The sequence below is a fragment of the Struthio camelus genome, chromosome 1 (genome assembly GCF_040807025.1).
Source record: "Struthio camelus isolate bStrCam1 chromosome 1, bStrCam1.hap1, whole genome shotgun sequence".
Lineage (NCBI taxonomy): Eukaryota > Metazoa > Chordata > Aves > Struthioniformes > Struthionidae > Struthio > Struthio camelus.
This window is the reverse complement of record NC_090942.1, coordinates 61,459,676-61,473,544: the sequence shown is the minus strand read 5'-3', so window position 1 is coordinate 61,473,544 and position 13,869 is coordinate 61,459,676. Positions and strand designations below refer to the sequence as shown.

General features: G+C 38.0%; 1 protein-coding gene across 1 annotated transcript in view; it reads left to right on the top strand.

Moving 5' to 3' along the window:
• CRY1 (cryptochrome circadian regulator 1) overlaps positions 1-13,869 on the top strand; it is a 40,233-nt gene that overhangs the window by 15,706 nt on the left and 10,658 nt on the right. The window contains exons 3-5 of the mRNA XM_068943972.1: positions 6,682-6,790; positions 10,833-10,975; positions 12,417-12,601. Coding sequence (XP_068800073.1) covers positions 6,682-6,790; positions 10,833-10,975; positions 12,417-12,601 — 437 coding nt within the window. The remainder of the gene's footprint in view (positions 1-6,681; positions 6,791-10,832; positions 10,976-12,416; positions 12,602-13,869) is intronic.

Here is a 13,869-nt window from a genome sequence, read left to right as displayed (position 1 = left end):
TCCTGAATCGCGTTCTAAAGGAGTCTTTCTTTCACCATTGATTATAGAGCAAGCCTACAGGAGATTCGTCGGCTACCACAGCCGGTTCACTTAAGTGTCTTTAGTTGAACAGCATGAACTTTTGCCCAGTCTGGTGTAAAAGCTTAAAAGATATAACTCTAATCAAATACATTATTGCATACCTTTTTAGGATATGAAAGTTGCATGCTATATCCACTGAAACAATGTAATGTAATAAAACAAGCCTCTGGGTGACCTTGATTTGGTAATAGGAAAATATTACTATGGCCTACTGCCAAAGGATGATGTGGAGTGTACATAACACTTAAATCCTGTCTGAGCTTAATCTTCTTACAGTTTCACAGGAATATACTGCGCATGCTGCCTAAGACACATTGGTTTGGGGAAGTCAAACAAAAATATACTGATAAGATATTAAGAAATTGTGTATAGAAAAATCAAATACCAGATGCTTCTCAGTTTTCCGTACAACTGTTAGATGAAATCTGCCTTATGATTCCTCTAGAAGCAAATATAAAGGAATACATTTACCTGGATGATATTAGACCTTTATAATGACCTGACTGAACATATGGCAGAATAGCAGATAATTATTAAATATAGGCTCAATAGTCTCTTTTCCATGAATGGAAATAAATGTTATATGATGTATTAATGCAATCAGTGTTTAATACTGTAAACTTTACTCATTCAAACATAAAAACAGTTGATGCTATACAGTGTGTAATATTCTTCCTTCTTTTCATTGACTGCAGCTCTTTACTAAAGTCTCTAAAAGACAAAGCAGGAAAATCTGATAGCAATGTTTTTTTAAAAAAAAATTTTGAATTGGAAAATAAAACCGAAGACATTAGACTGCTTAAGCTATATAGTTCTGATAAACAAAGCCTAGGTGGTGATCAAACATCCGTAACGACATAGTCTCTTGTTTGATGGTGCTTTCCTTTTGTTGGAAAGGTTGAAATTAAAGACTTGGCATGAGGCCTCGTGATTAGATAGAAGGTATTTTGAAAGACTGGTTAAGCAGAAGTTTGGATGACTTGCCAAAAGCTGACAATTGCTAGGTTAAAAATACTAGTTAGAAACAAAACAATTTTTAGTACTGTCTTTTTACTCTTTATTTCTGGGTTTTTTGTTTTTTCTTCTTCCTTAGAGTTGGGGAACTCTAACTAGATTCTTTTTTTTTGTGTTGTAGTGATAGTGAAAGCTAATGCTACTGCCTTTCTTAGCAGTTTAAATTCAGAATCTGAGTCAGTTCAGAAAAAATACAGAATAAATTTGAAATTGAAGTTCTTTGATTGTTAATGATTTAACCCCACCATTTTCAGGTGTGAATGACACCTGAAAGATAAGTCTTTGGATTTTTAGTCAATTCCCAGTAACTGTCCTCGTTTCATACCTGCAAGGATGGATCTGTGTGATTGTTTCTGGGTGTTCATCGTTCCTAAAAATAACTCCAAAACAAGATTTAATTTAAGCCTTAAAAAAGAGTTACTTGTAAGAAAGTTACTTTTAGTGTTTCTTGCAAATAAAAATGCTGCTACCTTTTTAACAGCCAGCTGCTGACTTCTTCCCTGGAGAAAGTCTTTAGTCCTGTTGATATTGCACAGCCAGGATTGCTGCCTGACGTGATGTTTAGTTTTGGTTGTTTTGTTAACAGTTAACGATTAGTTATTTAGCTTTTGAATTTCTGCCTTGATGATACCAGTTTATTTCAGTTGCATCTTAGTTAAAACTATGATCTGTGTTATGTGAATCGGTTTCTGGCAGTCACCGTTAGGATGCAGAGGGGCAAAACATCTAGCTTAGATTTTTGGATCCCAAGCAGACTTTTCATGATTGGCGGCAGGGAAGGTTGTGGTTTGGAGTATACAGATAAGACTTTTATGTCAATTTCTTCTAAAGAATGTGATCTTCAGAAGCTCACATGAAAATTTTAAATATCATTAAAATAATTAGATAGCCTTGAGCAAAATAGCAAATAGGTATGTGATGCCCTCTAAGGATGTTGCTTGAAGACAGATATGTTTCTCAGGCATACACTGTCTAGCATGGGCATCTTCTATGTTGCAATAAATAAGCTGTTTTTATCTTTCTCTATCACCTCAGTCATGCATACAGTAGCAAACCGTGTAAGGTGTGAAATGAATAGCAGATTTTTTTCTTCCTTTGGTTTGTCCAAGGGAGGCTGAAGACCAGATGCAGAAACTTGGACTGACGCTCTTACCTGATAAAATAATTTATATGCCCTTTCTATGTCTTTTTAATAAAGTCATGTCGTGTTATTTTTGTATTTCTTCAAGGTGAAGAGGAAAGGGCTTCCCTCTTTGACTGTCAGGTTGAGAGGAAGAAGTTCTTTTAGACTGCAAACTCAGAAACATGACCTGTTCCCGTAGGGATTTAAGTAGCTCATAATTGACACGCTTTGGTGTAAAGTGTAATAAGAGTTCATAGCTACTGTGAAGAAATAGCCCAAACAGTTCATGTGAATGAACTGTTCTTTATGAGGTGAAGGCATCATGTTTGATTTCAGTTCACAGATTCATTTTCAGTGTGCTTGTGTTAAGCTAAGAAAGGAATGTGTTTGTGAGCATTTTGATGTGTCTCTTCAGAGAGAAAGCTCAAATAACTTATCCTTGCCTGTGCTAAAATGCCACTCCTAGTTATGCTTAGATATGTGCACTGAACAAAACATCTGCACGTTCCTATTCTGCAGTAAGTGTCCGTGCATGGAGTTAGAATAACTCGAACTATTTTCACTTGTCAAACAAGTCTTATCAGTCAAAATGAAATCTTGAAAAACTAGTTATTTAAAACACTTTTGTTTCAGGTCCCATAATAGTTTGCACTAAAAGTGCATTGAGTACTGAAAATGAGGGATACTTATTCTTCTATTGATGTGCTTAAAAATACATGTGTGTGTTGAGCATTCATGTCGTGGATTGAGCATTCATGTCGTGGATATGTGTGTATGTTATTACTTCTCTCCTGATGTATGTTGGTATGTGATAGATGATGCACTTAATTACTTAATGTATTAGGACAGGCGACAAATGCAATGCATCTCAACACCATGCTCAAAATAGGGGAAGTTCTAGAATTAAATGTTGTCCCAGGAAGTTAGTATGATCTTTTAAAAAAAAAACAAAAAACAAAAAACAAAAAACCCTTGCACGTAGGCATATGTTGACACAGCATAGGAATTCTGAAGTTTGGAAAGGTTTCGAAACTTTTTACTTTTTTACATTTAAAGTAATTTGTATTTGGATATATCTAAAGCTAGATGTTATTTAGCATGTGTTTAACCATAGTAAAGTTGCTGTGCTGCTAATATATGCCTTAAAGGAACTCATGAGAAGGATGGAAATTTTGCTTATGACAAGTATTTGCTTCAGCTAGGAGTTTCTTGATAGTGTGTTTATCTAGAAGCAATGATTTAAGAAGGTACACTTTTAATTGAGCAAGGCAAGTCTGTATAAAAACTCCTCATACAAATGTTGTTAACATTTTAATGAAAAATGCCTTTGTTGGTGAAAACAATATAGTGGATTCATTATTTACAGCACATTTTGTTAAGCACATTTGGTCCAATAGAAACATTCAAGTATGTTTAAATTGCATGTTTATTCTGAGTAATCACTTATTGCAAACTGAACCTACATTCTGAAAGTCAAAATGAGTCATTTTGTATGCTGTGTTACATAGATGTGGTAGGGTCACTGGGGTTTAATTTGGTCTATTATCTTTGAACAATATACTTTCGGTGACAATTCAAGCTGTGATTTGGCTGCCTTACCTTTCTTTTGTTCTGTTTTTGTTCAGGTAATGTGATTGTTTTTGAAGGTCTCCCACTCTCCCCCCCCCCCCCCCCAACCCAGCCTGTCGTCTTTCTCTCTTCCTACATGTTTTTGAGAATTTGAGTGTAGACCATTATGAAGAGTAATGTTTAATGCAGACAAACAAATTAAAAACTTATGTTGTTCGGACTGTAAACTTTAAACATTTGAGTGCATCATCCTCAAGGACTGTGTTGCACTAAAGTGCACAATTATCTTGAATTTGACGCTTGACTATACCAAAGAAGCACGTTGGTTAAATACGTGAAAGAGTTTTATGGAGCTTGAAATGCAGGAGCAGTAAGAGATAGTTAAGAGAGATAATTGAGGAGACTTTGGGAGCCAAGAAAACAGAGATTATATAGTATTAAGGGCAAGTTTAAGGACCTTGGAAGTGAATTGAAGACTGGGTCAACGCATGTAATCTCCTTGAATAGGATTTTGTGTCAAGTCCAGACTAGAAGTTGTATCTTCTTCCTAACCTACTTGATAATAGTGTAAAGACAAGTTGAGAAAAGAGGAGGAACTGAGATGCATATTGAAGGGAGAGAGGATAACCCTTTCCTAAAAGGCAATGAGATTTTTGTTCTGAATATTTAGGAAAGTTTTATGTTACGATTTTGCTGCATGCTTTTTCCCCTATATTTTGTGATACAAAGTTTAAAAAAAAAAAAAAATCCCCTCTCTGGTTCCAGAAGCACCTGGGAAACTCTTCTAGTTTGTCCTCATAGTGATTTGTGAAGTGTATGTGAATGCATATATTCCCTGAAAGCAAGGTACAGAGGTGAAAGGATATTAGTGAAATAAGATCAGTAATTCCAGGTTTCAAAAAAAACTGTAAAAGTCGTGCTGTCCAGATTTCATCTGGAGGTAACTTTGATCTAGGAACTTAGGGACAAAATTCTGTTTGATAGAAGCTTATGTGATTCTAATCTGTTCCTTAAAAAGGCTACTGCATGGTTTCTAACTAAATGAGTATACACACATTTTTCTTTTTCAGATGCAGCATATCTTGCTTCATCGTATCCCTACCTCATTCCTGAATTTAGATTCCCCCCTCCCCCAACTAATTTAAGCAAAGTGAGAGAACTAGACACTTTAATTTCCCAGTCATGAAACATAGGCATAATTGTCAGCCAGGAAGTTGTTATGTTCTCATACACTGGCTTCCTCTATCACACCTTGTCTGCTTTTTCTTACCTCTTCAGCTTGAGTGAGCCGTACACTTTTGGCATTTAATTAGCAGCTAGATAATTTTTCTTCCCAGCCTTCTGTATGTTATTTTTGATCTATTTTTTCCATGCAGTGTTGGCGGTAATGTATGTTAGATTGATGTCATTTAAATCACTATGAAACGTAAAGACTAATTAGCCTTTGTTTCACGGTTTAGGTGAGTTTGCAGCTGTGCTGTATCCCTTCTAGCAGGTGTGGTGTTTTGATTGTAACTGGTTGTTTCATAAACCCCTGAAGCTGGTGCTAAGAACTTCTGGTTTTAGTAAACCTTGTTGCCCAGTGCCTCAGGTGCCATTGCCTTTGTCATGCCGGGGACCTGCCTTTTGCAGTTTGGAGGCTGCCCTTGGCTGGTGCCTCTGTACCCGTCCCCCCACCGCTGGAGCAGTGCTTGCAGAGCCACTGCGGCTGTTGCTGTCATGGCCTCGCACCTGCCCGTGGTGGTGTTACAGCAGCTTCTCTTGAGAGCATAGCAATTATCCCCTTCTCGCCTGCCCCCACCCTGGCCTTTCCTACCCTTTGGGTGTAGCTTTTGATTTATGGTAGGGGATCAAATAATGTGCGTGCACGGCGCTTAACGACCAGCGGGCAATGCCATCCCTGCTCTGATCGCCGCGTGCGTACGTCAGTACCAACAGCATCAATAAGCAGGAACAACCAGCAACAGGTTTGAGCAGCTCGTGATGAAAACTGTGTAGTTATTATGCAAAAGCTGTTACAGAGGGAACCACCTGTTGCCCTGGAGGGGCGTCCAGGGAAAGGATGTGCATCTAGGGACCCCAATCGCCTCCCTTCCTGGCGGGCTACCGGGGAAAGCGTTCCTCTTTCTCTTTGCTTTTGTTTCTATTTCTTCCCCAAACCAACTTCCAACATGAGAGTCGGTGTCCGTCATCAGCTATGGAACCTGCTAATAAATCTTTGTGCACGTGAACCTGTCTCAACACCCTTTGTTTGACAAGCTCTTTTTTCTGGAAGACTTGCAGATTTGAAGCACTCCCCTTCCCCCCCCCGCCCCCCCTTATTTGTTTGTTCATTAAATAATTCAGGTGGGATTATAGCCAAGATGCATGAAGTTTTCTGTTATAAAGAGGGCTGTTTTTATGAATGAGGTTCAGAGGGATTGTCATCTAGTGTCACCTCTGATAAGCTGTTTTCGGTAGTAGTTTAGACTGCAGTATTGTAAGAGGGACTTGTATTAAGTGTAGTAGTAGTAGTGGCATGCCACTAGCTGATTGTCTGCTCTATTGTTGTGGTATGCTTTTTTTCTTTAGAGTGATAGTGTTCTTCTAATTCAAGTTAAGACTTGATGAAGTTTTAATATATTCTGAAAATAAATAAAGCGTTGAGGTAAAAATTGAAATGACAATGCAGTTTGGTTTTCTGAATTACATATCCCTGAGTGTATTATATGCCATCAAACTACAGTAAGCTAAGTGTAACTAGGATGTGAACATGAATGCATGAACAGAAGTCTGCACCAAATACTGAAAACCTGTGAAGTTTTGTTTCATTATTCCCTTTAGTTCCATTGCTTTATCTTAAAATTGCCTGATCAGTTTCAGAAAGTAAATTATTTTTTTTAAATTCTCTGCAGATTTTTACTTCAGTGTCTTGAAGATCTTGATGCCAATCTACGGAAACTGAATTCTCGTTTGTTTGTCATTCGTGGGCAGCCAGCAGATGTTTTCCCCAGACTTTTTAAGGTAAATGCTAGAAATATGTATAATTAAATTATTTTTTCCACTTTGCTTCTCCCCATAAATGTGACTGTCAAACTGATCTCAGCTAGGAATGATTCTTGTTCTTATATACGTTAACAGAAGTTCTGCGTTATGTGAACAGTCAACAATATCCTTGCAGTTTCTCTTTCAGGTTATTTTTTGTTAAATGAGGCAGGGGAGGAGAGGTTCCCTCTAACACGCTTATCACTAACTAAACTGAACAGTCTTAGACGTCAGTTGAGTGTTTCTCTTCTCTCCAGAAATAAAAGCAATTTCTAATGATTTGCCAAGTATAGGTAAATTATATAGTATTCAATTTTCTTTACAGGTTCCTTTTGAAATACTGAAAAATGACTCTGCACAGTTGAATCTAAGTTTAAAGCCTGATCTGTAAAAACAATGCTTTATTTAGGCCACATCTCTGCTGTGGTTTACTTTTTAACCATTAAAATGGCTTGATAGGCTTTTATGTGGTAATAGGCTTGCTGGAAAGCAGGGTAACCCTGTTCCCCTTTTAGGTATTATTCTTGCCTAGTTTCAGAGGAAGGATTTCTGCATACCTGACTTCCTTTTTAATCTTTTTCTGAAGTATTAAGTACCTGGAAACTCACAATTGTTCTTGACCCAGAGAAGCAGTGAAAGTTGAACCTAAAAAATTGAAAATTCTCAACTTTAATTTGATTAGATACCTCTCTTTCACAGGCTAACTATTTAATCTTATCAAAGAGTGATTTCTGGTCAAGGAAGTTAAGGCTTTTGTGGGAAAGGCTCTTAGTACTGAACAAATTAAAACTATTGGGGATTATTACTGGTATTAGATTTGTCTTCTCTGGTTAACAGTGTATTTAAGGTAACAGTATTACAGTAGGATAGTAAAAATGAACATCTTGCAAATTGATTCTTAAAGTTCTTGTGGAATTGCTAGATTGAGGTAACTGAGACAAGCAAGACGATGGGAGGAAAATCTCTTTTTTCCAAAGAGGTTGCCTATTTGAGGATTTCATTCCTAAGTTTTCAACACCAAACTATGGAATCTCTTCAAGATTTTAGCCTTTAGTCTCATGTTTTAATTGTGACGTTCTAATTGGATGATACTCTAACTGGTCTGTTCTTGATTTCCACTCTATGAAGAATTTCCTGCAGGAGTATGTGGCATTAGCTGCTGCTCACAGCAGCCCTTGGATATTTAAGGGATTAAAGTAAATTAGCAGGAAGATAAAACAACCTTGAAGAGGGGCACAGATCTTGTGATTGCTTTCATCTCAGATTCTGGTACCATGGTAGAATTGCAGCACTTCATATAGCTTGTTTGGGGTTTTTATTTGTTTTCTGCTTCTTATTGGTAGCTACATTGGAACTCCTTTGACCTCTTACTAACTGTTATGTGTGTTATTTTCTGGATTTGAGTCACCTGGAACACTCTGACGATTCCTGTTTCGAACTTCTAGTACTAGGCCAATCTATTTAGGTTTAACTGCACAGGAGATTACTGCATCTTCAGAACATTATTTCAGTGCTAAGAAAGTAATAACCTGTTGTGCAGATAGTGTATAGCATTCAAATAAGAACGTTCATGTCTGATCATGTCTTCTGGTTCCTCAAAATACAAACAGTTGTCTTTATCGTCTATATTTTAGTTGACTGTAGGGCTTTTCAGGGCAGCATGCGCTAACTTCAAATGAATTAGAAGCATATGCTTAGAGCTGCTAAGGATGTTTCTGGTAGCCTTCTGTCAAAAGTTAAAGACATGCATCTATCTTATATAATTAATCTTACAGGCATTTTTTGCCTGAGCTTTACCTGTATATCAGGCATATGCAGTTGTGCAGAAGGCATATAACATTGTGAACCAAGTGTTTCAGATCATCCTCATTAAACGTTCCACAAAGGTAAGCAACCATTGTGAGCCTGAAGAACACATGCAGGTGGGGATTTTTTTTTTTGCCTTGAAGAGGATAACTAAATAATGGTAGGAGGTGGTGGGTGGAACTTCTGTAGAGCTGTGTCAGGAGCCCTGTCATGGATCCCTGGGGGATGAATGTTTCACAAGGGTTCCCTGATAGGGCTCTTTGCACAAAACTGAAGGCAAGTCCTTCAAAAAGCAGAACGTTGCTCCATCTCTGTTCTTGCAAAAGGCCTCATAGTCGTACATATGAAAGAGCTTAAATGTTCCGTTTGCTTTCCTCTCTTGCACCTGCTTACAGCCCTTGAGAGCAGCTTTGCTCCCCCTGAAGACACTGAATTCAGCAGCATCTGTTTTCAGCAGTAGCAGCAAACAGCATTGCTGATAGCAGCAGTAAGCTGTCGTCCTCTGGAGCAGAGCGCAAAGGCAGAATATTTTTACCTGTGGATTCTGCAGGTCTCTGCAGAATTTTATCCTATTTTTTTTTCTTTTAAGTAACTTGAAAATGGTGATTCTAACTGACTCTACGGAGACTGGACTTCCACTAGTTGCAGGCACCCAGTTACCCCAAAACTTGATTGGTTTTTGCCTTGTTCTGTTCAATTTGTGCCTGTCTACTCTGTATCCCCAGTTCTTTGGGACTGGTTTGGTAAAGAAAACAGGATTGGGACAGTCTCTGATTCTTTACATGCTTCTGGATTTCCAAAAGAATCCACCACAGGGATAGTGTATGTGTGTGCAAAGTGATCTGTGTCCATGCTTCCAAGTGCCTAGCTTGTGCTAATATGGCCTGGCTGTATTAACATTGAGAGTTCCTTGGGACCCTGTGGGACATGGCTGTGGCCCTTGGACATGTTTGTTTTTTCTCCAATCTTTTTTAGAAGGCCTGAGGAAAGAAAAAAATATGCTGCAACCTGTCAGACAGTGATTTTTTTTTTTTATTATGAAATGGAAAATAAATGTTTTATGAGGGTGTGGGAGGTTACTTGCGGGCTCAAGGCCTGCTGGGGATGTGTTGGCAGGCTGTGAGGTGGAAGGAGCCAAACCTCCTCCTGTCAAGCATTGCTGCAATGGCCTGTCCCCAGAGCTGTACCTGAATTTTGTCGAGGGATGAGCTAGAGTGTCCAGAGATGATGCAGCACTCTAGGTGAACAGGGTCTCCTCCTTGGTGTAAATACAGTTCTTTAAAGTCCTCTGGCTAGTGTGTCTGAATCACCTGACTAACAGATCTGGGGTTGGAAAGGCTTTTCTCTGGTTTGACTGGCAGGGTAGCTTTTTAGGGATATTTGGGCATAACTTACCTTACCAGTTTTCAGCTGTTGCAAAAACCTTTAGCCAATTGTGATTGATTTCTTTCTTTCTTTCTTTTTTTTTTTTCCCCTCCCTGCCTGCCTGCTATTGTTGGCCTTGATAACAGCAAGCATAGGTAAAATATAATGGCCTGTGACATAAAGTGTATTAGGCTTACTTGAGGGTGTCGTCTTAGGAGATTGGAGGGTTTTTTAGTCTTCCCCCTACTGCTTTCCTCATCATCTCTGAGAATTTGAAGGTTATCCTGGGTAGGAGGGAGGGAAGGATTGAGAAAGGGAGGAAAAGTGTGTGGTACTTGAGTTTTCTGCTTATTTTCCACCCTCCCCCTTTCTTTTCTCTTCAGGTAGTTTTGGAAGGAATTTGAATTCATTTTTCCTCAGGAGCTTAACTTCTGCTGTTGAAGCTGACAGGGACAGTAAAGAGCAGTATCTTGCTCTGCAGAAAAGCTGCTAAATAATGCCCAGAAGAGAGCCTGTGTCATCTCTCTCTCTCATATTTTTTTGAATCTTATAGTTAGAGCAGGATTTTTCTAATTTTGCATATAAGTATAGGGAGACAGATCAATAAAGGTGGTTTGTGTGTGTCTGTGTGTGCGCGTGCGTGCCTGATTCCTGTTTAGATGCCTAAATGTTGGTTTTTATTTCTTAACTCTGGATGTCTGAATGTTTTGTGCCTTTGTGTATCTTTGCCAGTTATCCAAGGAAAACAGCTGTTGTTCCATCCTGCCCCTGCCCTTCCAATTCTCTTTTCTCTCGTCCTCACTCAAGCAGCTGAATAGCTGAAGGACCACATTTTTATTCTGTGTTTCAGGAATGGAACATTGCAAAACTTTCTATTGAATACGATTCCGAACCGTTTGGGAAAGAAAGAGATGCAGCAATTAAGAAACTGGCTAGTGAAGCTGGAGTGGAGGTCATTGTTCGAATTTCCCATACATTGTATGACCTAGACAAGTAAGTTACCACTATCTCCAGTTTTAAAAACGGAAAAGGTACGACTCCTGTGTAGTATTTGGATATCGTTGTGTGCTGCTTTCTGTGCAGAGCACTTTGCATCTTTAGTAAGGAAGACTTGTTCCATGCCTTTCCTTTATCCATCCATCTATCCAGATGTTATTACAGACTGAGTAAAATTTTGCCACTCCAAAATGGATCCAGAAAACCTGAAAATGTAGCCTTGGTTTGGGGTTCCTTTGAAAATAATGGTCCTGTTAATTAAGTGTCCTTATAGTGAAGTGTCTCATACACTCCTGTAAGTTCTCCGAAATAGGATCTACTGTAGTTCAGTATATGCTAATCTTAACAATTGAATAGCATTGTTCCATATCCATTGGATGTTTAAAGACTCAGCTAAAAATAGCAAAAATAATTGTTCTGCCCTTATTTTACTTGCTGTATACAAGTAAGCTGAAAGTCCTTTAGGAAATACTTTGTGAAAACTATCTGTTATGTATCCAATAAACAACTGGGGATAGTTTGACATCTCTGTGTTGTGTTACTTAATGTCTTGTTTATGTTTTTCCACAGATCTCTGTTTAAATAGATTAGCATTAGCTCCCTGTTATAGAAAGATAATCTGCAAGCTATTCAAAAGTATGGCTTGGCTTCTCTTAATGCTGAGTAATTTAATGTGGTAGACTACTGTTTCCCTTCCAGTGAAGGAGGGAATGCCTTTATTGTTTTTAAACCGTTAGCTCTTTTTTATCATAAGTTGAAAGTTTCCTTTCTTTTTTTTCCCCTTCACTCCCTGAACTCCTGAACAGTTGGTTCCATCTCCACTTTGTGTTTTTTTTTTTTTAAAAAAAAAAAAACCACTACTCTTTGAAGCTTTCCTGTTTTCTGATTTAAGTATATTTAAGGCTGGACACCGCATAATATGAAAATTGTGTGTTTTGTCAACAGACATGATGTATAAACTTAAATTTTTCCCTCATTAAACAGTTGTAGAATTGAACAATGGTCTCAGTGCCAAATAAAAATACTTGTTTTCTATGCAAAGATGTTAATTTTATTTGTTTTTAAGGTAAGTTGAATGTGTCTGTATGTAGCTGTGGTCTGTCAGCTGCTTTGCTGATAGGTATTTTGTTTCCCTTGAGCTGGGTATATTCATTAGTTAGTTGTTCCTGAGGGACTTTCCTTAACCTGGGAATTAAGAATAATTGACTTGGTTATAGGCAGTTAATATATGTCTGCCTAGTGGGAAAGGATGGTAAAATTAAGGTTCAAACTGTCTGTATTACAACATCTCTCTGGCTATATAATAAGCAAATGGCAGGTAAGAAGCTATTTTCTTTCTCCATGTGTATATGAGTAGATATATATATTTCATAAGTAACATTGTAATATACAGCTGTCTGATATACCGGTCGTGTTCTGTTTTGTTTTTCAAACACAGAATAATAGAATTAAATGGAGGGCAGCCTCCTCTTACTTACAAGCGATTCCAGACTCTAATTAGTAGAATGGAACCGCTGGAGATGCCAGTGGAGACTATAACTCCAGAAGTAATGGAAAAGTGCACTACTCCAGTTTCTGATGACCATGATGAGAAATACGGTGTCCCATCACTTGAAGAGCTAGGTATGTTTTAAGACTTCTTGCCATTGTGTAACAGTTCAGACTTGATCTACCACTGAGAGCATAATGTTTAAAGTAGCCACATGAGAGAGGTTCTGTTTGTGCGTTATTGTTAAGCTGATGCCAATTATGACATACAAAAGGAATGGAAAAGCATTTTGTCTTTGTAAATTTTAAGGTTTTTTGGATGGGGAAGGTTGTTTTTGCCTTGTTTGTTTTTCAAATGGGAGGTCAGATGGGTCAAACTACACTAAATACTATTTGGTTTCATGTGGTGTAGCATACTTTGGCATCACGTAGCCGTTTTCCCACGATACTGAACCATCGTTAAACTACTAATAGTCTTTGATGCTTCACTTTGTATTAAACCCGTTTGGGATCCTTGTGCTTCAGATCACCAATCTGTCACTCTGTAAGTTATTTTTAAAAAATAACCTTGTCTTGCAATGCCCCAAAAGATTGTAATGAGACAAAAATAATAAAGGCTAATTTGTCTGTTGCTTTTCTATTTCCTCTGCATTGACTGAGGATATTATTTACTGGAAGTTTCTTGAGGCTAGGATTAATTTTTTGTATGTTGTGTATATATAGTACAGCCTATGTGGATAGCATTAATGCTTGAACAGGCATGGATTTGAATCCAGATCTTTCCTAAGACTGCTCATCCATAACACATTATTTTAGAAGCTTCTTAAAAAAACAAAACAAAACTTTTCTGTTACTGTAAACTTAGTTTTAAGGCGAACTGTTGCCCTCCAGAAATTCTGTTTTTTGCTGTGATGAAATTCAAGCAAATGTGGCCTGACCTCCAAATTGCTGACGAAAGGGTCTGGCCAAATTTTGGTTGAGCTCTGCTGCTCTGTCTAGTCCACTTGAACTCTCACACAGCAGACCTTGCTTTTAAAGCCTTCTTAATGCTGTACAATAGTTAAAACTGTAAGTGAGCATGTTAGCTCATGCACCTGGTGACCAGTCTTTGGGAGGGAAAAGGAAGGAGAAAATACTGATATCTTCTTTTAATCTTTGTGCAGCTGCTCTCTCTCTCTCTCCATAATAGGCACAAATTATGAACTATCTATTATCGGATTGACCATGATCCTGTTTTGTTTAAGTCCAGATCAATGCAATATGGGAACATTAGATCTGAGGATAGAACTTATGCTCAATGCAAAAAGTTCTTAGACGTTCTTTAAATTACGATAACGATTGTTCCTTCCCCATAGTAAGTGGGGGAGGAAAAAAAGGTAAAAATTATGATTTTAAGGATATAC